The 24,656-nt window shown below is 38.7% G+C and overlaps 1 protein-coding gene across 1 annotated transcript in view; it reads left to right on the top strand.

The window, feature by feature from the left end:
* Positions 1–24,656, top strand: part of LOC107587423 (whirlin-like) — a 32,535-nt gene that overhangs the window by 5,508 nt on the left and 2,371 nt on the right. The window contains exons 3-4 of the mRNA XM_016275223.1: positions 6,295–6,503; positions 8,309–8,348. Of these exons, the coding sequence (XP_016130709.1) occupies positions 6,295–6,503; positions 8,309–8,348 (249 nt within the window). The remainder of the gene's footprint in view (positions 1–6,294; positions 6,504–8,308; positions 8,349–24,656) is intronic.

The raw sequence follows: 24,656 nt of genomic DNA, 5'->3' as shown, positions 1-24,656 counted from the left end.
CACCGTAGTGTCTTTTATGGATGGGAGCAGTGTGCAGCGATTTGTTAATAAGGTTGCTAGAAGTCATCAGTCAATCAGTGATTCAGTCAGTCAGTGATTCATCAATGATGTCATTGAAAACAGCTCATTTACTGGGTGCAAAATTTACATGCCACCTGACACCTGACAGGAAAGCTAATCATGTTTGAAACTGCAAGTCATTGTGTTTTGACTGGAAATATTCTTCACCTGTTCTCTTAAAACAAACTAATTGTTTCAGACATGTTGACATCTGATTTTATTTTTTTGAATAGCCACAAGTGGCCAAAAGTGTTGCTGAGGTTCGGCATGACTGCATTGAGTGCGTCTAATTAAATTTGTGGTGTGAGTATATTGGTTGAGGTTCCCTCTGCCAAACGGAAAGATGTAGAAACAAAGCGGCGCTAAATCCAAAGCTGGCCTCATAAAAGATTGAGTGAGCTCTTAACATTTTGGCATCAATCCATGGACAGAAAGATGAAAGATGTTTCCTCTTTCTCCAGACAGCTGGAGAACAGGCCGGGTAGGCTTTTTGGAAAATATTACAAGCCTGTGTCTTCATCATAGCATCAGTCTGCTTTAATCTGTTGAGATGAATTGTTTGTAATAATCAACCCTTTGTGTTTGATTTTTTTTTTTTTATTTCACATGATATTACTAGTCTAGTCTTCCTTCTGCAGTCTCTTGGGTTATTCAGTGATTGGGCTTCAGCAACAACCTATGCCCCACCAGAGACAGATAAATATTTTACATCACGTTTTTGGTAATGCAGCTCTGTGCTTCTGCATGTCCACAACCATACATTTGTATTCTCATCGCTTTGTTGCATTGCAAAAATATTAACAAAAGGGTTGATTTTGCTGGTGATAAAAAGTCAGACATTTGTTATCATAATTTAGCAGGATAGTGAGACAACATGACATTGAGTTTTGTAGAATTTATTCAAGATGGTGGTGATAGAAGATCTGGTGTATCTGGACTGAAATGACTAGGATCACTCATCTGAAGACAGGAATGTGAAGATTTTGGACAGGGAGGAAAGATTATTAGGTAAAACATCTATAGATATAAACATATATAATTCAAAAATTACGTTCAGTATATGTTGATATTTCATTGTATTATAGTCCTAGTAAATGTTTTACCAGTGGCCAGTGGATTTTTGGAGAGGTTTTTCCCTGTCTGCTGTCTCTGACGTCACAGCTCAGGATAGTTGCAAATGGTTTGGACTGTGTTTTTGTGGTGCCATTAGCTGATCATGATATTTTTCTCACTGTTAGTTGCTTTTTCTCAAGAGAAGAATCTATGGACCCCCAGGAAGATTATTATTATTATTATTATTATTAGCAGCAGCAGTAGTAGTAGTACTGTTATCATTACGTTTTCATTCTTTCATGATCAGTGCAGTATAAAAGTAGCTAATTTTAAATTAATTTAATTGTTTTTTTTAGCATTTGTACACTGTATAAATGGCTATATATTAAATATATTGGTATTTATTTAGGAAGTTGAGGGGAGACGAGACACCTCATGTCACCCTAGAACCATGACATTTATGTTACATGTTTGCATTTGTCAGGCAGCAGACAGTGAGGTAAGAGAACATTTGGTTTGTGATTAGACACTTTTGTTTGCTGATATTATCAGCTTATGAAAAAACAAAAACCCTTGCACTTACAGTAGTTTTCTCAGAAGTTACTGGGAAATGTCCCACTTTTTTCCATTTAATAGCATATTGCAATCATTGGCCCCAAAAATCATGAGTGTTTCCCTGAGTTGGATTTGAACTTTGCTGTATTACAAGAACACATAAATCTACTGAGCTCAACAGTATTCTGTGGGACGCACAACTGTTGCCGTACTGCTCTAATGGAGAGCGGTGGTTGCAATAAGGAGATGAAAGATTGCCTACTTGCTTTTTTGAGAGAGGCTTTTTATTTTGCTCTCTTTATAATTGTTTGGGTTTTAGTGCTTCTTCAATTGGACCTCTCATCAGTGGACCTGAGGTTCCACTTAAGAACTCCTCTAAACACCAGTCTACTCTTTTTTTGTGTGTGTGTCTTAATCAAAAGCTTTATTGGGCAAGTTTGTTTACCTATAAGGAATTTACGTGACTATAGTATGTGATGATCTGTATATATTTTCATGTACAAATACCAATTTTTACTATATGAAAAAAAATATTTATCATGCTATTACAAAGAAAACATTTTGTTTTTAAAATGTAAATAATGAGATTTTATTTTGTCACTGTCCTGAAGCAAAAATTATTTTTACAAATATTATCTGGAAAATAATTACTTTTTGTTAAGTTGACAGCTCATCATTTTACTACCCACTTTTAGAGATATGTTATAGCTATTTATTTGATACAGTAAAAACAGAAATATTGTTTCTCAGTTCCTCAGTGAACATTTTCCACAAAGTTTTGGATCCTCCTATCTACCTAGCTCTTTTGCTTATAGGGCTTCTGGCAAAACTCCTGGCCTTTGAACTCATTCCATAATTCCTTTTTTTCTGAACCACATTTCCCTTCAAGCAGCCGCCCTACCCTTTACCAAAAACCCTTTCTCTGTCTGCTGAACTCAGAGTCATGTAGATTAAACTTCAGCTGCACTGGAGGTAAAATTGACTGATGGCTCGGCATCTGTCCCATCTGTGTAGTTCAACACTGGGCCTAATTAATGTCCGTTCCCCTTGGAGATGAGCTGGGCTCACCTGGATCTGTGGCGGACGTCCGTCAGACACATTTATCTGTGCCTCACCACTGCTGGTGTCCGGCGCAGCTGTTGTAGACAGATGGATGTGTGAGGCACGTGCTGTGTGTTTGTATATTTAAGGAGTGGCCTGAATCCTGCCTGTGGTATAATAACTTTGTCTGAGTCTTTTATGGTTGTTTCATTTAGACCCACCTGAAGAACACAAAAAGACAGCCAGAGGATGAAATAAAGCTACAAAATGACCTAGTGAGAAGTCTCACAAGAACTTAAATGGGTCATGTCTATAGTCCAGCACAGTTATTGCTCCTTATGGTGTTTCAGTCTTCATTTGGGACAGATCCAAGCTCTCATAATAAGTCACACATGAAAATCCCATTTGTATATAGGGATTTATTTGAGTGCATAAAGGAAAATGAAGCAAGATTAAACTTGCTTTCTTTTAATGGACGCAGTTGCTTTATATACTGCATAACACATAGACCGGCCCCAAAGTGTCCAAATTGTTGCATTTTCTGTAACAATTAATTTTATCCATCTTGTCTTAAGGTAATTTTTAGTGTACGAAGTCCCCTCAATTTCACATACATTAAGTGATGTACCAGAGGTTTAGTCATACCATTTTACAATGGACACTAACATCTTAGAACCGGAAATGCCTTTTTCTTTTTTTTAAATAGTATATTTAATAATTGAGTGAATTTATGATTTATAGCAATTAAATACGTTAATTGTTATGTTTTATTTTTTTTATTTTAACTTAATTGTCTTAATACATTTTTCTGGCACACAGTTTATGTGTATAGTTAAGATTCCATTGCACTCTTGTCATGTTTTAGTGCTGTTAACTGTCTAGGTCCATTCTGAAAATGCATATGAACATGTAATGCATGTCTCGTTGTGTTTATTTTAATGTTTTGTCCTGTCAGCTGTTTAACAATACTGCATATGCTCTTGTACATTTGTGTGCTACATGTATAATTTTAGTGTTGATTGTCCCCAAAGGATTAATAAAGTATAAAGTCATGTAGAGGGCTATTAGAGGAAAGTGGGATGGAGGGACGACAGAGTGGTGGAGAAAGTGGTGTAATGGTGCAGAGAGTGGAGGAATAGTCAGAATAAAGGGATGCAGAGCGCAGCGGAGCATTGGAGAGTGTGATAAAGGGGACGAAATGTTGGTAGAAGAATGCCAGCGGTTTCCCCTCTGTGAGTAAATGAAAGATCCTTGAGTTCCTGCAGCTTATAAATCACCCTCTCTCTCTTTCACTATCCCTCTCTCTACTCCAGTGAGATATAGTGCATTCTGGCTGCTGACTCCACTGCATGAAGAACATTTGCACAGAGAGGAAGAAACAGACACACATCGATAACTTATCTCTCTTTATTATTTTTGCTTTGCTGAGGAGAACAAAAGGAGGAATGGAAGAGTTTAGGTTTGCACCAGTGATCAAGTAAATGTTGGGCAAAAAAAATCATGTTATGTCAATAATTAGATTTTTTTCCAGTGAAAGGAATGGGTCTTTTTTATGGAGGGTCCCTAAACTTTCAGTGGGGGACAATCCTCTTCAGTTCGAACATTGAACTCTTCCTCCACACTGTAAAAGTCCTGGACTCTCACTCATTTCACAGAACATCCATCCATCATTTAGAACTTGTCTTGCTCAGACAAAAGCTGGCAGGGTATTTATTTTATATAGATCTGATGAAAAAGTCTGTGTTCAGGATGAGATTTAATGCATCACAGCCTTGAAATACATGAAATACGCTGTAATACAGTAGACTCTGTACGCTGTACGCTGTAATACAATAGACTCTGGAAAAACAAATGGACACTAAATACTTACAGAATTGCTGTATTTAGTGCTGGCTTTGTCCCTGAAATGGAATCATTACCCCATATACAGTATTCCAGCCTCATCTGTATATCAGTGGAGATGTATGTTGTATTTTTTAAGGAATAGTTCAGCCATGAAAATTTTGTCATTGTTCCCATGGAACAGAAAAGGAGAATTTTTCAAGAATGTTTTTTGAGCTTTTTTAGCAGCCGTTTATTTCCTGCAGCTTATAAATCACCCTCTCTCTCTTTCACTATCCCTCTCTCTACTCCAGTGAGATATAGTGCATTCTGGCTGCTGACTCCACTGCATGAAGAACATTTGCACAGAGAGGAAGAAACAGACACACATCGATAACTTATCTCTCTTTATAATTTTTGCTTTGCTGAGGAGAACAAAAGGAGGAATGGAAGAGTTTAGGTTTGCACCAGTGATCAAGTAAATGTTGGGCAAACAAAAATCATGTTATGTCAATAATTAGATTTTTTTCCAGTTAAAGGAATGGGTCTTTTTTATGGAGGGTCCCTAAACTTTCAGTGGGGGACAATCCTCTTCAGTTCGAACATTGAACTCTTCCTCCACACTGTAAAAGTCCTGGACTCTCACTCATTTCACAGAACATCCATCCATCATTTAGAACTTGTCTTGCTCAGACAAAAGCTGGCAGGGTATTTATTTTATATAGATCTGATGAAAAAGTCTGTGTTCAGGATGAGTTTTAATGCATCACAGCCTTGAAATACATGAAATACGCTGTAATACAGTAGACTCTGTACGCTGTACGCTGTAATACAATAGACTCTGGAAAAACAAATGGACACTAAATACTTACAGAATTGCTGTATTTAGTGCTGGCTTTGTCCCTGAAATGGAATCATTACCCCATATACAGTATTCCAGCCTCATCTGTATATCAGTGGAGATGTATGTTGTATTTTTTAAGGAATAGTTCAGCCATGAAAATTTTGTCATTGTTCCCATGGAACAGAAAAGGAGAATTTTTCAAGAATGTTTTTTGAGCTTTTTTAGCAGCCGTTTATAGTGACCACATCTATCAGTTGCTACAAAAATAGCAGGGTACACATTTGTAACGACATGAGAGTGAATAATGATAGAATTTCAACATTTGGGTAAACTAATGAATTTATGAAGTGACATATTGAGATGTGAGATGATTTAGACACAGTAAAACAATAGTGTTATAGTCATTGCTTGTTGTCCCACTGTGCTGAACTGCTCAGAGAGTTTTTCATGAATTATGTTCATTACATTGATTTGCAGAACACACCAATATTCTGCTATGGCCGAGTAGGTTTAATGAGAACAGATTGAGCTCTTTTATTTGTAGCTTGTAGCTGAGTAATTTCCAGTGAATGCTCCTCTTTCTCTTCATTGTCTACTCCCTCACTTCCTCTGTCAGTCTGTTTGGAATTTGGAAACGGGACAGATGATATTCATAACTGTCTATCTGCCACAGTTTGCAACAACAAGTGCTCTGGCAATACAGATTCAATTATTTCATGTACAAATCATGCTGAAGGGACATCTTATTTATCAGTTATCAGGCTTAATTGAAATCTATGTGTGAATTTGCTGTCAGCTCTTTCAAACAGGTTCCTGTGGTGCGTGGGCTCTGTGTTGTTGTGCCAGGCATTGTTGCATTTAATTTTTTCTCTTTTGGAGTGTCAGATCTCTAAAGTCTCTCTCTGTCTCCACCTTTGTAGGTAGGGGATCAGATTCTGGAGGTCAATGGACGTAGTTTCCGGAGCATTTCTCATAACGAGGCAGTGCAGATCTTGAAGAATTCCTGCCACATGCTGATGACCATAAAGGATGTGGGGCGGCTGCCTCACGCGCGCACTGTGGTGGATGAGACCAAATGGATTCCCAGTGCACAGATCGCTGAGAGCTCAGCCAATAGCAACACCCAGAGGTGAAGATTCAATACACTTTTTCCAAAAGGGGAAATTTTAGTTTTTCTTTAAGAGCTCAGCAGACTCGGGGTTCTCACTTGAGCTCTTTCTTTCAGAGCTCAGGTTCTCAGTGATTCATTTAATGCCGAAGTATGTCAGTCATATGGCACCAAAATGGAACTGTATCACCATTTGCAAACTATTACACTATTGGCCAACGTTGATGTGTTGGGCTGTTTTGGCTGAAAAAAATTGCCATGTTTTGATAGAGCGATAGTATTAACTTTTTCTCGGATGTTTCCCCTAAATTCCTTAGGAGAAATAAATGACATAAAGACAGACAATTATTGACATTCAATGAGAGTATAGAGCCATAAAATTAATGTCGACGGCATAGACCACATAATGTAATGTGGTTTTGGAAGAATTTTAATAAAATGTTTGATTCATATTTTCTGAAATCTACTGTATAACCTATATCCTATAAATGCTGATTACCTTAGATTTGAGTTGCTTTCTTCTCTTTCATTCACTTTCTTTTTGTTAAAAATATAAAAAAGCACTGTAATATAGTGATACTTGGTGGAAAAAAGGTTGCAATTTGTGATATTAGGAGGTGAAATAACAATCAATGTGACTATTTCCTTCTGCATGCTGAAATCTACTTCAAGAGTCACTCATTTTAATAGGTGATTATGAAATAAAATAATGTTTAATGATCCCTTACCTAATGTACAGTAATTTAGACAATTGTGTGGAAAATCAATTTGTTTCTTTTCATTACCGTAATAGCTTCACTTTATGCAATATTTCAGTATTCCTCTGAAATTCGGCTGTGGTCTCACTCTTTTATTAAATTATTTTCAGGTCAGTAAATCCAGTCATACAAATAGTGGGTTTGAAAGAGTGTTTCTAAATTTAGCAGGGAGATGATTTTAAAGCTAGATGCAGATGCTGCTGTTAGATGATGTGCCTTAGGCAGTGATGGTTGAAATGCATGTATGACATGCTAGTGGTATGACAGTAGCACTATGACTCACAGCAGGGATCTTGTCTCGCTTGCTCTCTCAATGGCCCAAATGAAAATGGGCTGATTAGGATCTCTGGAGGGTGTGCTCATTTCTAAAGTGCTGCCATGGAAATCCGGCAAGGTGCCTTTTAGTTCCACGCTTCATTAATCTCGTCTTCTAAGTTGCATTTTGATTACTGTTATCCAGATTTTCTTTTGTATCCACTATACAAGTACCTGTCTCATGACATGGAAATCAAATATTAAGTAAGGTACAGTGTAAAGCCAGTTGGCCATCAAAGAATAAACCCATTCAGGGTGATCAAGACCCTAATATGAAGCATAAAAACGTATTATTAGGTACTTGCCAAATAAATTGCTACTTGTACATGAAATATTGATTTGAAATCTTACTGCACATAAAGTTTCTCCTACGAAAAATTGTCTATAATAATATAGAAAACGAATTTACTTAGCAAAGAGATGACACTGTACTAGTATTACAATATTAATTATTAATCTCCATTCTGAGTTACATTTTTCTCCCGTTGACTAACCTTTTTGATTCAATGTGGCCAATTAGCTATTCTTTTGTTGATACGAAAACAGAGCCCATGAAGTGATAAGAGAGATGTGAAAGTATGGTGCCATGGACAACAGTTAAATATCTAACTACTTAATGACTCATTGAGATTGACCCTTTTAGAAACAAGTATTGCAGAGGGTCTTGTCATAATAAAAGTTGTCAGTTTATGTACTATTCATATTATTCATTCCATTTTACTTAACGAAATCTCTCTCTTTCTCTCCTAACAGTGTTCTGCCTGTTGATGTTGGAGCAGGAAGTTCAGGAAAGGTAAGGTACAAAATACAATTTACATATACAAATGTGTTTGAATTGTTTAGATTTTATTCAACCATCCAGGGTTAAAGTTCTAACCAAATGCCATTTTATGGTTTTCTTTCCAAGTAATGAGTCTAAGAAATAAGAATACAAAAAGCTGATATTAAAGGTCAGTGTGATATTGAAAATAGGAATTTATTGGCTCCACATCATATTCTTTTGCCATCTACCCAAAGATCAAAACAATCAAGCTTTTTAGTGTGCAAATTGAATAAACACTGCTATCTCAGAGTAAACACACTGTAATAGCAAAAAAAAAAATATATATATGTGTGTATTGTGTCTATGGCTGCTAACCATGTGTGTGCCCATTACCACACATTGCACAGTCTATTGTGTTTAGAGGTTTTATCTGATGGTTGTTAAAGGATTGTCTTTGCACAGCTGTAAGGCTGTGATCTCTGCCTAACTCTCACACATCACTCAATTACTGAGTGCAAAGGACAGCTCTGAGCCGGGAGACAGCAAACTGCTCTGATTGTGTGAAGTGTCTATCCCATCTGCTGAAGAACACTTGCATCCTGCTGGGCAAATCAAAGCTCTCTTAGGGCTTGAGTGGCTTTCTCAGAGCTGTGGAGCACACATGATGTTTATCCACATGGTTGGAGTTACAGTTTATCCAGGGTGACTAAAGAATGGTTAGAGTACCATGTGGAAGAGAAGGTGACAGGGAAATTGCTGCATATGCCATTTTTTGTATGATTGTCACTTATTTATTTCAATCTTCCAACCCAAAAATGAGCTTTTTAAGTGAATTGCTTTTGTTTACTGGAAATGATTATGGAGTATGATGGCAGGTGCTTGTGTGCCCTTACCTCTTCTTGTAACACTCTTCTATTCCATTTCCCATTCCACGCATTCCTAGTCCTGTCAGAGGACTTTGGCACAAGTGCAGAATTTCTGTGACCCATTTATGTTCAAGGTGGCCTACAGGATTGACAAGGATCTACACTGAAGTAGTATTGTAAATATATAGAGGGATGAGCCATTATCTGTTGCAGAGAAATAGGGGTGTCACTCAAGAGACCGGATAATACAGTTTCACTCACACAGCAGTGATGTTAAACAGCGATACTAAGAAGTAGGTTTTTCACAGTCGTATTATGCTTATGGTTGTGCATATTACATCATGCTGTGGAGGAAGGGGATTTCTCAAACTTTGTTGCCTTTTTTAGGATTCTTGTGGTCATGCATGAAATATCTGGGACATCTGGGAAAACTAGCTACGCCTTATTTAAAAATGTCAAGTTATTAATAAATGAATGCAATTAAAGGGGTCCTATTATGCTCTTTTACAAAGTCTTGATTTTGTTTTGAGGGTGTACTAGAACATGCTCTCATGCTTGGTGGTTCGAAAAACGCATTATTTTTCACATAATTTACATTATTAAAATACCTTTCTCCCCATCCTTGCACAAACAGCTCGGTTAGTTCCAGCTTTGACGAAGGTCCGCCTTCCAAAAAACAAAATGTGTTGTGATTGGTTAGCTGTCCCAGTTGGCGAACAGCTTAGACGGTGTTTCAGTACTGCCACACCCCTTGCTCCGTCTTTCAACAAAAGCTTTTTGGCGAATCCAGCAGGCACTGTACTCCCTCATGTTGTGGAAGCTGTCCTCAGTAAAATGCACAGCACACAATAGCAAATTGGGGTTATAATGCTCAGGGACAGAATTAAAAAATAAATTGCAACCACTGTTTCCTGACATCATCCGCTTTCGGAAGCCCAAACAAAGACATTTGGGCATGGAGTTGAAAAAAACAGCGTTTCAGGCGGTCGCGCACCAGACGAGAAGCGCAGCGTAGCGCTACATCTTTAAAATTCAAATACATTATTTTCCATGAGTGTAGGCACACCGGCGGCGCCGTTCGGTGTCTGTCCGCGATGCCCAGCTACGTCGTGTTGTACTTGTAAGAATTGTTCTAGACATGCCGAAAATTTGAAGCTACAGCACAGCAGCTCTTCTTCTTCGTTTTCTCTGATGCACTAACTCTGCAGCAGCACTTCTTCTTCATCGTCTCGTCTGATGCACTCACTCAACCAAGCGTTCTAACCACAACCTCACCCCTCCCCACCCCCCAACCATTCAAATTTCTGTAGGCGGGAATTATTTTTAATGATATTCTAATGGGCCGCTTTGTGATATCACAAAGCCCGGAAAACAAACGCTGTAGTCCAAACGAGCCGTTCGTTGTAGTTCTTGAAAAGGGATTTTTTAAAAACTAAATATCTCCCTTTGGAGTGGACTTTGAGATTTGTAACTTTCTAGATCTTTTTTATGCCCAAACATACACACTGACTAAAATTAAAAAAGTGAAAAAGCATAATAGGACCCCTTTAATAAATCTGACAGTAATAACATCACCTGCACTGAAAAGCATACATAGGAATGGCTGAGGAGGGTTGAAAAATTAGGACTTCCAGGGAAATTCAAAGCATGGATATACCAACGTGGACTGCTGTCGAGACTTATGTGGCTGTTGACTGTGTATGAGATCCCTATGATAAGTCTGGAAGGAGTGGAGAGAAAGATCAACAAGTACCTTCAAAGTTGGATGGGAATCCCTCCAAATTTCACTGCAGTAGGTCTCTACATAAGGTCAGGACAGCTTCAACTACCCCTGTCATCCGTGGTGGAGGAATACAAGGTGGCTAAATGCAGAGTAGTAATTACATACAGAGACTCTCAGCATGAACAAGTCAGACATGCAAGTGTTATGCCGAGATCAGTTCGCAAGTGGAGTTCCGCACTCCGGCGCGGTTAGCGCTCACAATCACTGATCTATGTATAACTGAACCGCGTGCTCTGGCCCACCTCCTCCAACCGAGCCAGGGAGGGCTAAACGAACTGAAAACGAATTCCGTTGGTAATGGTTAAATTACATTTTATTAATCAAAAAGCATGTCTATTTAATTAAAATCATGAAACTTAAACAGTTTAACATAAATTTATTAAAAGTCTAACAAAAATTACATGTTTAGGGCCCAAATTTTTATTTTTTCCAACCTTATGTTTTATTATTACCAAATTCTGTGTTTTTAGCATGTCTAATTATTTGAAAGCATAAAACAAGTTTCATTTATTCTTACAATAGCCTTATGATTTTTTTCCCTCAGAAATTCTGTGTTGTGTATTTACATTTTTAAGGCATAAAACATTCATTTAATTTATCTTTTAATTAATGAAAATTAAACAAATTTAATTTTTGGGAAATCAGTTCCCGACACCACTGTCACCCAAGCTGAAAGTTGGAATGCCATACACAGGGAGACAGGGCCTTAAAAACTTCCCATTTCCAGCAGTGGGGGAAGGCAAACACTAAGGAGAGGAGGGCCATGATCCAGGAGGAAGTACGGAACCTGGAAGAGGAAGGGCAACATTCAAGAGCTGTAGAGCTGGCATCACAGGGAGCCTGGACCAAATGGGATCTTCCAAAAAAGAAAATCACATGGGCAGATCTGTGGAGGCTTGAACCTTTTCGCATTTCTTTCCTGCTGCAGTCAGTGTATGACACACTACCAACCCCAACAAATTTGCACAAGTGGGGTCTGAGGGAGGACCCACTATGCAAGCTTTGTCAGGGTGTAGAACAGCACCTACCCAAGAAAGATACGGATAGTGCCATGACACCATCATGCTCAGAACACTAGCTAATTCCCTGGAGCAGGAAAGATGCAAGAAAAATGGCAAACATACCATACACCAACATCAATGATTTAGTTTGTGAGAGAAGGTGAAAAGCCACAAACTATAGCAAAAACAAACAATGTATTACAAAAGGCCCAGGCATGGGAGATGAGAGTAGATCTGGAAGGAAGATTGCAGTTCCCCCAAGTAGTCCAGGCAACCCTAAGGCCAGATGTGGTGCTGTGATCTGACAAGGCAAAGAAGGTTGTCTTGATTGAACCAGTTCTGTGGGAAGAATGGGATGCCACCAAGCCTTAAAGGAAGAGTGCAAAATGTCAGGATCTTTTGCAAGACTGTCGTGAGAAAGGGTGGCAGGCATGGCTATTTCCAGTCGAGGTTGGCTATAGAGGATTCCCAGCCCAGTCGGTATGGAGAATATTCACAAAAATTGGACTAACAGGGAAGGAGAGGAAGATAGCAGTCTGCAGGATGGGGGAGGCAGCAGAAAGAGCCCCTTGTTGGTTTCGGAACTGGAGAGAGGAGCAAAGCTGGGATCCAGGAGGAGAAGATGGGCAGTAAATTGGCTACCACTGCAACTGCACTGCACTGCACTACCAGAAACAGGAGGGTGTTACGGTTCAGAGTCAAAACACCCAAGGTGTTTGTAGTAGGTATATCTGTTGAGATATTTTTTGAAGACAGGAAGTCATGTGTTTTTTTTTAATATGTGCTTTTAGAGGTCAGACTGTTTTACTCTATTCATATTAATTCTGCAATTCATTATTAAGCCAGAGTTATTAGTGTATCATATCAAAATGTGCAGTGTTGTGTTGGCAGGACAACAAAAGGGAACCAAATTTGAACATTCATCTAAAGCACCATGGCTCATTTTGTCAGACCACCTGCACGAACCACAAAACCACTGCTCTGACTCGTATACGCCATGTTAACTATGTAAATAAATTGTTTTTCTAATGTTGCATGGCAAACAATGTTAAACCCATGATGTTTTTCGGATAAATTAAGCCACTGATTTATCCGGAGCAGTCACTGTGTTTCCTCTCACAGTAATCAGCTAGTTTGTGGATTTTTTTTAGTTTGTGGATTGGAGACGAGGCATACTAATTCATTGTTACAGACGATTACAGAGAGGAGTGATTGATTCAGAGACCATCAGACCTTTTCTGTGGTTGTTGGACTCAAATAGTTTTTGTCTCAGTAACCTTAAGCAGTTTGTTTTGCTGGTTGCACATGAATAACCCCTCTCAGTCCCAAACTTGATGCTTGAGGCTGGGCTGCCTGCTGCCCTCCCATCCTATCCCCTGCTCCTCGGGCCTCCCTCTTTTTTTTTTTTCACTGATTCTTCCATCGTTCAGAGGGCAGGTGAGGGGGCTGTGTCCTTCTAGAAGGCTTCACGGAACAGATACAGTACAAGCTGTCCATCATGTGTAGCCTGAAGAATCAGAGCTTCAGCAACCCTGAGCAAACCACTTCAATGAGACATGAGTAGGTCTCTCAAATTACACCTGGCTGAACACTATTGTGTGCCCAGAGTGCCAGTCTCCCCTCTCTGACATCAGAAGGTTTACTGTTTTTTCTCAAGGTTGTAAATAAAACAAGGCTTATTTCACAAGAACATTTTCTACCCTGAAAATTGTAATTTTAAAGTTAATTCAATGTGTTACTTGCGTTTCTTAATTATTTGTGAAGTTTATTAGCAATTTGAAAATGTTTTATTATGGAAAAGACTTGTCTTTTTGCTGTGTTTCATGTTGCGTCATGTTGCTTTTTCAAAGTTGTTTTGTATTAGCAAATCTAGTAGCCTACATAGCGCACAAGATGTGCAGTATTAGCAAACTGCAGAGAACTGAAGGAATAGTTCACTCAAAAATAACAATATTTCTCTGCATTGAAGCAGCAGACATTGAGCGTCAGAGTTAAAGAAGCCTATGTCAGGGTATCTGCTGGGTTTTTAAAATCAAATTTCATTCTCTGCCAATAGGTGGCACTTTTGGAACGACAGAAATACTGCAGTTTCCCCAGTAACAGCTGTACACAAAGCAGCGCTGCACTCATAAACGCTACTTTATCAGGCATTATAAGTAAATAGGATAAGATAAAAATGCCATCGATACTCTTCTGAAGACAGTCGGTTCCCTTCAGAGATACATTCATATAAACGCACTGCGTTTTGACTGAAATGTGCAGCACTCATATTTATTCAATGAAATCATAGCCTTTTAATCCAGCCATATCGCGATTCTTGCATGCGTTTTGGACAAATTTGTGCAAATCTATTTGTGACAGTCAAAGATAGTATAAAGATTTTTATAATGTAACAAAAGATTTAGATTTGATATATATAACGCATTAAGTGATTAACGCCGACAATTATTTTATTGCGCGTTAACGCAGTTTTTTATTATTATGAAAGTCCGTTGCTCACTGGCTCTGAATTCACATACAGACAAACCATGGGTCACAGGAGGGGAGGGTTGTTGATCAGTACTGGCTTGGGATGGGTGTCATCAGGCGTCTCAACCAATGAGAGCATTTGGGGAGGGCCTAGCAGTGCTCACACAGGAACGCTCCCGATAAAATTATTTTGGCTAAGCATCAGCATTCACAAACCACTGTCCACTGTTATTTTTAACAGAAAAGAATGCAACGTGCTCGTAATCACGACTTCATAAGTGGGGAACAGGAAGTTTCCGATAGCACGTGAAGACAGCAGAGGGGGAAAATAAAGGGGATTTAATATTAAAACGTTGAAGAAATATTGTATGATTATTCCTTAAAAATAAGGTTTTAATAATTTAGTAGTAGTAGTAGTAGCCTATTATGCACATTCTATACTGAACAATAGTAGGCTAATATATTTATCAATCAAGTCAAACCAAACTTTTATTTTGACGGGTTGCCGTGAATACCTTTACATTTCTGTATGTAAATGATATGAGAATAGTTTTACTCAAATGAAACAGTCAAATGCTCATGAAGTGACTCTCAGAGCAGTTCTGGAGATGTTGTTCATGCATTTATGTCCTCATTAGTGAGATGGCAGACGTTAATATCACCGGAAGCGTCACGCGTGCTTCAGTACGAGTAGTAAACAAAACCGCGCGTCTGTGCCATTCATACACAGAGACACGTAGAATTCATATTTAAATAGTCATTTTGTGGCTTAATATTTACAAATACTAGTGGGAGTGTGCTCACTTGTGTGTGCACGCACGTTTGTGTGTGTGTGCGCATCGGGGCGGAACTTTCGCTGTGCACGATGCAGAGAGTGCGACCATGTAACGTAGAGACAGAAATTACATGCCGTCATGTAAATAAGATAAATAACATGAGGCTATTTAGTTTGTTTAAAAAAGAACAAGGTATAGACATGTCCTATAGGAAAGGTAACTTTAAATGACTTCTGTTGTGATCTGTCACTAAAGAGAAATTAAATTAAATAAAATTAACTTGACCTCCTAATATATTGTCAGGGGAAACACTGCTGTTATAATGTTATGATCGAGGCTCTGGACTCTTGAGCCTAAATTGTTTTTCTATAACAAACTATAAAATATTTTCTATAAAAATGTTAATGCCCTGGCAGTGGCAAATAGCTTGTTTTATATTTAATTATATATAATATAAATTATATTTTAATTTGTTATAAGTTGAGATTTACAATAAATATTTTAACTGCTACTATGTAAAAGGAATACTGCTGTAAAAAAGAACCTTATTTGTTTAAAGTGTTTGCAAACCAAATGTTATTGCACTTTTGTTCATATAGCAGTACTTTTAAATGAAAAAAGTGCCCAATACACTACTTTTGAATGCATTATTGAATTTTGTGCATAATGCGATTAATCGCAGACAATCGTGCGATTAATCGTGATTAAAACAAAAACTGTAATCGTTGCCCAGCACTAATATACAGTATGTATATATATATATATATATATACACACATTTGGCTGTAGATAATCACAGCTCTGCTGATATAGAGCGATATCACATGGGTACTCGTGTGATGTTGCGTTTATAAAACAGTTAGACGGAGCTGTTGTGTAAATAAATAAGAAACAACCATAGAGTGTCTTAAAAAACATTTTGTATGCATAACTATACTTCCTTCTGCCATGGATTCAAATCTCAAGTTGACAGTTGACAGCTGAGCCCAAGCGTCTGTTACTAATTCAAAAACGTCACTTTAGTATTAGTAATAAAGAAACGTTAAGTTGCTTCATTGAAAGCTTATTGTATTACTTTATTAAAAGCTCACTGTATTATGTAGAGTCAAGTATCTATTAAGACAGAGATGGATTGAGCGAGTCTGATTACCTGCATCTTATATAGCATTCATTCTTCAAAAAAATACAAATTTAAAAACCGTACTGACCCCAAACTTTAGTAGTAATTTGTATGTTTAGAATGTGTGAAAAAAAATTATAATACTAATTTTACATTTTTGAGTGAACTGTTTTTTACAGAGAACAGCATCTCTCACTTTCACATATTTTTATAGATTGTTTGATTGTCTAATGTGATTCATCAAATTATCATGATCAGAGAGGGTCTGTCTCATCTTGTTGTTCTTGAAGTAGCTCCCTTAGTCCTGCATCCAGCTCTGAGTCATAACTAATATCAATAAACAAAGTCAGAACTGGTGACATCAGCATCCATAGTCACTGCCATTGCATTGTCCAGTACTTCATATAAATCACTATGACTCTTTGTATTTGAAGAACAGCTATAAATGTTTCAGTTCAGCAATAGACCATGGTGGAACTGTGACTGGTAATGTATGTTTGTTGTGGGGGACGAGTCTGTCATTAGGGTGCTTGTGTATGTGCATTTAAACTTGAGAGTTAAATTGGCAGAGACACTCTTATTCTGGGTTATTGATTAAGGCTGGCACAGGAATGCCAAGGGACAGTTTTAGTGATCAGGTCTGTGGATCAGCAATATCCAGGAAAAAGGGTATTAATGAGGAATGGATGGTCCTTTCCAGACTCCTGGCATCATGAGTCTTGTCTCTTTGAGATAAAGTGCAAACCAGCTTGCCAAATTAAACCTGTTACTGTCCTTCAAGTAAAATGAGATTTCTCTGTTGAAATGGATGTTTAAAATCTGCGGTATGATAATCTATTTGTACAAGCTATCAAGATTTAATTGCAAATTACATATTTTCCCCTGGGCACAATTCAAACTTCTGGACTTAGGGCCTCATAAGATGTACGTAAATCAACCTAAATGTGAATGTTTGATAATCTCCCAAATGTTCCTTTGAACGATTTATCAAAAGTCTGAAGTATATCTCTACTATCATTCAAAAGTTTGGAGTCTGAAAGATATTTTGTGTTTTTGAAACTTTCTTAGGCTCACCAAGGCTGCATTTATTTGATCAAAAATACAGTAAAACTGACAGTGTGAAATATTGTTACAAATTAAAATAACTTTTTAATTTTAATGCATTTTAAAATTGTATTTATTTCTGAGATGGCAAAGCTAAATTTGAATATTAAAATGATTTAAAAAAATCGAAATAAAATGATATTTTTTAAAACAAATTTTTAAGAATAGAAAATAGAAATCCTTTGTAACATTATAAATGTAACATTAAAAATGTAATTTTTACGGTATAAAATATTTTTACATTTTTGGCTGCTTAGGGTGTATAGCTATTGAAATATTTCTGTATAGTAATCAGCATGTGTTGAATAAACATGCACATTCTTTTTCCACTTCTCTTCTTCAAAAATATTTGCTTGCATGCTTTTCGGTTAGCATATATCATTCTTAAACATATTTTCATGCCAGTTTCTTTCTTTATAAATTCCTATTTGTTCTTCACTGTAATGTAGTGTAATGTAAAAACCATGAAATTTAATAAAATGCATTTTATAAATGAGGCACAGGTGTCGGGTACTCTAATAAGCTGTTGACATAAGCACTTCTACCTTGCAACTAATAGCCAACTATTCTCAGTTATTTATACAGCAATCACACTGATTATGAGGTTTGCCATGGTGTAAGGTGAGAAAGAAGGACATGTACTTTCTGATGGCGGCAGGCTGAAAACATGCATTAGCACTGTGTAGAACACTGAAAAGAGACACAACAATTTGATGAATTAGGCTGTCTGTGTTACAGTCATGCTGAATATTTTGAATTTGATCATGAGTTGGCAATGAAGAACCAATGTAGAAGTTTGTACCATTGACTGCGTGTGAGTAGAGAAAGAGAATAGGAAATCCTTGCGGAAGGGATTTCTTTGTTTTTCTTCAAATGAGAGCGCTCAAGGACAGATGCGACTGAATACAAAAAAGTATTGATTTTGCAAGCATACCACAATACTTGTCAGAGCAAACCTTTCTCTTCTCTATGTGTCTCATTCTTATTCCCCAATCTCTGATCTCTTCTCTTCCTATTTCATGTCTAATTTCTTTGTTTTTCTTCAAATGAGAGCGCTCAAGGACAGATGCTTAAAGGACAGACTGAATACAAAAAAGTATTGATTTTGCAAGCATACCACAATACTTGTCAGAGCAAACCTTTCTCTTCTCTATGTGTCTCATTCTTATTCCCCAATCTCTGATCTCTTCTCTTCCTATTTCATGTCTATTGCACTTTAATCAGTCTGTTGCACATACAGTACTTTTCTAAAATTTTAGGGTTTGTAACATTTTTTTTTACAAATGTTTTTGAAAGAAGTCTCTTACGCTTGACATGGCTTCATGCATTTGATCAAAAATACAGTACAATAAAAACAGTAATATTATTATGATGTATTATTGCAATTTAAGATGACTTTTTACTCTTTTTTTCATACTTTTAAAAATGTAATTGTTTTTCTGTGATGGATAGCAAAGCTACATTTTCAGCCACCATTACTCCAGTCTTCAGTGTCATATGATACTTCAGAAATCATTGTAATATTACTATTATTAGGAACTATTGTGACTTTTGTGGAAACTGTGATACATTTTTCAGAATTCTCTGATGAATAGAAAGTTTAAAAGAACTGCATTTATTTGAAATATATATTTTTTATAACAATGTAAAAGTATTTTCTGTCACTTTCAATCAATTTAATGGACAATTTTTGAATAAAAGTTAATTTAATATGAAAAAACTCAAGTGTGTATTCGTCTATCGTAGACAGCATTCCTCTCACAAATACTGACATATGTAAGTGGTTCTCAAATGGTTTTCCTTCACGACTTAGATTTACATTGGACATTAGATGGCAACTGAATACAAACCAAAGGTATTTATTGTAAGTAAAAAGAAATTACTCTTACCTTTCGTAACACTAAAATGTAGTATCACCATGAACTTGACTAACAATATACAACATTTTTTTTACCATGATGTGGGTTCAGAAAAGAAAATTATTTAAAAATGTTTAAATGTTTAAAATGATTGAATTATCATCGTTTTACAAGTTAATTTGGATGCACAAACTTTGATGTCAGCAACAGAATACAGGTAAAGCGTTTTCACCTTCCTGTTAAAAGTTAATAACCATGTGTGAATATAAGATTAGATGCATTTAGCATTGTTTTGTACTGCTGTCTGAGACCATATCAGACCCTTTTTAAGGTTATTACTAGTGCTGGGTGGTATGACCAAAAATTTATATAACGGTATTTTTCAAAATTATACCGGTTTCACAGTACATGACGGTATTTTTTTTCATACATGACCGGGTGTTAACCATATTTTCTACTGATTGATAGAGGAAATACTGCAGTATATTGACTTAGAATGCCCTATTTTACTGTCATGATGAGTGAATATTGTCAAAAAATACCACACTAAATAGTGACTAAACGCGACCCCTTTTAATACATGTTAACCAGTGTAGATGCATGTTGATTTTATCAGACAATGCCGCAATTATAAATGAGAGTGACTCCTAAAGAGCGGTTGTTTTGGCTATATTACTTTTTTTTCTCATGCAGCGCACTGCCTGCGAGTAACAAACTAAAAAAAACAACAAACAAAAAAGGGAATGTGATATTAACAGACAAACTATGCTCATATTTATAATTCCAAACAATCAGTAAGAGACAGGTGCTTGGAAACACTGTTTTGTACTCATTTATTGACGAGTCGGCTGCGGTGCGTCCAACTGAAAGCACTAAGTTACTTCTCTGCCGCTCATTGCACAGAACAGACGCTGAGAGAGGTGACACTTCTACGGGAAAGTCAGACCTCGCGTTCGCGGGACAGCACTGGCGAAATCTTCCAATTGAACCATAGCTAAGGTTTATCCCAAAAAGTCGCTAGATTTGTCAGTATGAATATTCTATGGAAAAAAGCCGCTAAAAGGGTCTGAAAGTTGTTAAATCTAGTGCTAAAGTCACGCTTGTGTGTGTGTGAGACGCAGGAACTGATGGCAGGGGGCGGTGGATATTGTGGATGAGTTCTTCTGTGTCATCATGTTCTATTAGTTCTACAACTTCAGTTTCGGAACTTTCACACTTAGTTACAAATACAGCTGTTCCCTCACCACAGTGCAACAGTGAAAAGGGACCCCTTTCAAACAGTGTCGCGTTCCGAACGTTGTTTAAGCGACAGACCGGTATTGTGGTATTTTAAAAATTCATATCATAACAATAATAAACACCGGTATTGGGTATGAACCGGTATACCGCCCAGCACTAGTTATTACCCACCAGTTGAGAACCACTGCTCTGTGTTGTAGAACAAGTATGTCACTATTTTCTCTCACGCTGAACTTTTGAAGGTTTGTGTTCCGAATGTCTTTAAAAAGGATTCTTACCTGACGATTTTATTTCTCCCACTAAGTCACCAGCTAGACACCTGGGGGCATAGATATACAATGCATGGTGTTTCAGTGTTTGTTGTTTTTTATAGCAATAGCAGCACTGGGAGATGTGGAGCGAATTGGATAGAGGCAGGAAGAGTGAGAGAGAGGAAGCTTGTTGACAGAGATTGGAGTTATTTTGATATAGGTTTGATTTAGGAGAACGTCTAAAAGTAGTAAGCAGAGAAGGGGCATGTTTTCAAAGAGAAGGTGCATAACTAGCTGTATAAGAGAGAGAGAGAGAGAGAGTTTGTTACTCTAGGGTATGTAGCATTACATATTAGACATGGCTGACTGGTGCGGTCTCAGTGATGCATGTCCTGCAGCTGCTATTCTCTCTTTCCAATGAGTGCCTGCTGCCCACACACTGACCTGAACATGCACATTACAACAGTTCATATCAACTACACAGTGTGACTAATGATTGCACAACTGTTTTATACCACTGTATCACTACATGCCACTATTTGTTTATTTTCAGTTATGAAAATAAATTAGTAACCTTAGCTGTATCCGAAACCAAAGCTAGCTGCTTTCCCAGACTTCAAAGAAAGCGTTTTAATACGAAATATATCCTAAGGGTGTCAGAGAGGCTTCCAAGACATCATAACATCTTGCAAAATGATCTAAAAAATTCTTGTGAGCTTAACAAGCAAGGATTTAGTGACGAAAATGCTCATTTGTGAGTAGAAGTTAAAAATTACAATAGCATAAATAACACTATGAGGTTGTTTCAGGGTTATTATACTTAAAGGGGACCTGACACATACAATTTCACCCAATCTCATATTAATCTTACCTATAGATTACCTATAGAGTAGTACTGCATCCTTCATATCTCCATAAAGTCTTTAGTTTTATCATATTTATAAAAGAAAGATACAGGTTTACGATTCTCTCCGAAAACATTCGAGCTCCTGGAGGCACGCTGTGGGCGGAACTAAAGAGTGACGAGCACTTGAGCACCGATTGCCAACAAAACACTTTGAGGTTTGAGGTTTCACTTACCATCTGCGGTTCTGAATCATTACCGGGATCTTTTATAGCTGGGACCGCTCCATCTTTCAGTATCAAACGATGTGCAAATCCAGCGTCGAACTGGGCATTGTTTATAAAACGTTCGTCAACAAACACACTTGCGAAACTCCGTTGCTGCCCCGGAAAACAAACTGCATCCACTATTCACGTAATGCTGGGTTCTTTATGAAGCTGAACAAGGTTATCTTTCCCTTACAACCAAAAACACACCTCTTTAGAGACATTTTTGGGAACAATCCAACGCTCTCCATTGACTTTCTATTGCGGGAAGCTGCCTCCTTGTCATGGAAAACTAATTAAAATGTTATTAAAATAGCATTTAAAATAATACATTAAAATAACTAAAATAACAGATTTGTTTAATAGAATTTTGAATATTGATATATGAAATGATAGAAAAAAATTTGTGTATAAAACTAAAACCACCAGTAGGTGGTGGTAAGTCTTATCTTTATGAGTCATTGAATCATTCATTAAAACAATTTGTTCAAAACAGGGTTATTATAGTTAACTAAAACCAAAAAGAAAAAGAAAAAGAAAAAAAGACCTCAAACATATTTAATGCTTGAAATAAAATTAAAATTAACTGAAGTAAAATACTTACTTTATTTCAGCTAGACATTTCTCATTTTGTCTACCTAAATATTGATGCACTAAAATTAAAACTGAAATAAAATAAGAATATAAACTATATAGGCATATTTTTAAAAAACTGAAATTAATAAAAATGACAAAAATACAGAACAAAAATTTTAACTAAAATTAAACTGAAATTGGAAAGTATAAAAATAAAAGGTATTAATAAAAACTATAATGATATTGTCACGATCCGGATGTGTGGAGGCAGGCAGGATGACGAGGACGACAAGGATTCCAATAATGACTTTTAATGTAGACACAACAAGGCAGGTACAGGTAAGTGAAGCACACACACTCAGGGTAACATTCACAATAACCGACACTCAAGCTCAAACAGACAGGAACTAATAAATGGTAGCTAATTAGTGGCAGACAGGTGAGCACAATGACGGTGATTAACTAATGATTAGACGGGCTAAACCAACACAAAGGGAAGAAACCACAATAAACAGTCCACAGGGGCGTTACATTACTCCCCCCTCCCGGAAAGTGCGTCCTCGCACCGTAGAAACCGAGGGAGGGGTGGAGGGGGACTAGGAGGAGGACCGTCCAACGGTGGCGGAGCAGGTGGTGGAGGAGCCCGAGGCGAAGATGGAGACTCGGGAGGCCATGGCGGAACAGCGGACTCGGGTTGCCATGGCGGATCAGGGGGCTCAGGAGGCCATGGTGGAACAGGGGGCTCAGGTTGTCATGGCGGAACAGGGGGCTCGGGTTGCTATGGTGGAGCCGGGGACTAGGGAGGCCATGGTGGAACAGGAGACTCAGGTTGCCATGGTGGATCAGGGGGCTCAGGAGGCCATGGCAGAACAGGGGGCTGAGGTTGCCATGGCAGAGCCGGGAAATCAGGAGCCCTCCGTGGGCTTAATGGGGAAACAGGAGCCCTCCCTGGGCTTAACGGGGAAACAGGAGCCCTCCCTAGGCTATACTCGGGAACAAGAGCCCTCCCTGGGCTGAACTCGGGAACAGGAGCCCTTCCTGGGCTGAACTCGGAATCAGGAGCCCTTCCTGAGCTGAACTGGGGAACAGGAGCCCTCCCTGGGCTGAACTCGGGAACAGGAGCCCTCCCTGGGCTGAACTCGGAATCAGGAGCCCTTCCTGGGCTGAACTCGGAATCAGGAGCCCTTCCTGGGCTGAACTGGGGAGCAGGGTAGCGCTTACCTGGCGCTGGCACTGGAGGGTGCTCTGGAGGAGCAGGCACAGCAAAGCGCTTTCGAGGAGCTGGGACTGGAGTGAGTTTTGGGGCTGGAGCCGACACTGGAGCGAGCGCTGGGCTTGCCACATTATCGTCCTTTGGGCTTGCCACATTAACGTCCTTCGGGCTTGAGTGAGCCGCGGACAGCGGCGGACTGGTTCTGGCTCGGGACCGGACACAGGAGCCCTTCCTGGGCTATACTCGGGAACAGGAGCCCTTCCTGGGCTGAACTCGGAATCAGGAGCCCTTCCTGGGCTGAACTGGGGATCAAGAGCCCTCCGTGGGCTAAACTGGGGAACAGGAGCCCTCCGTGGGCTTAACTCGGGAACAGGAGCCCTCCATGGGCTTAACTGGGGATCAGGCTAGCGCTTACGTGGCACTGGCACTGGAGGGTGCTCTGGAGGAGCAGGCACAGCAAAGCGCTTTCGAGGAGCTGGGACTGGAGTGAGTTTTGGGGCTGGAGCCGACACTGGAGCGAGCTCTGGGCTTGCCACATTATCGTCCTTCGGGCTTGCCACATTAACGTCCTTCGTGCTTGAGGGAGTCGCAGACGGCGGCGGACTGGTTCTGGCTCGGGACCGAACACTCCCCAGACACCTGAAGACACCTTTCCTCCAACTTAGTCCAGTGGTGTCTGGGAGGTCCACGGGGCGATGGTAGTTGGCCCCGAGCCAGAACAGCTGAGGATAAGGACGCCGTCACCGCTGCGAGCTTGCAGAACTCCCCAGCATACTCGTAGAAGGGGAGATCTCGGCGGGATATGGTGAGGAAACGAGCAGCGATCGCCATGTTGTTGTTTTGGGTCAGTTATTCTGTCACGATCCGGATGTGTGGAGGCAGGCAGGACGACGAGGACGACAAGGATTCCAATAATGACTTTTAATGTAGACACAACAAGGCAGGTACAGGTAGGGGACACCCACACACAC

Source organism: Sinocyclocheilus grahami, unplaced genomic scaffold, assembly GCF_001515645.1.
Source record: "Sinocyclocheilus grahami isolate Dianchi unplaced genomic scaffold, SAMN03320097.WGS_v1.1 scaffold92.1, whole genome shotgun sequence".
Classification (NCBI taxonomy): Eukaryota; Metazoa; Chordata; class Actinopteri; order Cypriniformes; family Cyprinidae; genus Sinocyclocheilus; species Sinocyclocheilus grahami.
Note: the sequence above shows the minus strand (reverse complement) of the source record. Positions and strands in the feature narration are given on the sequence as shown.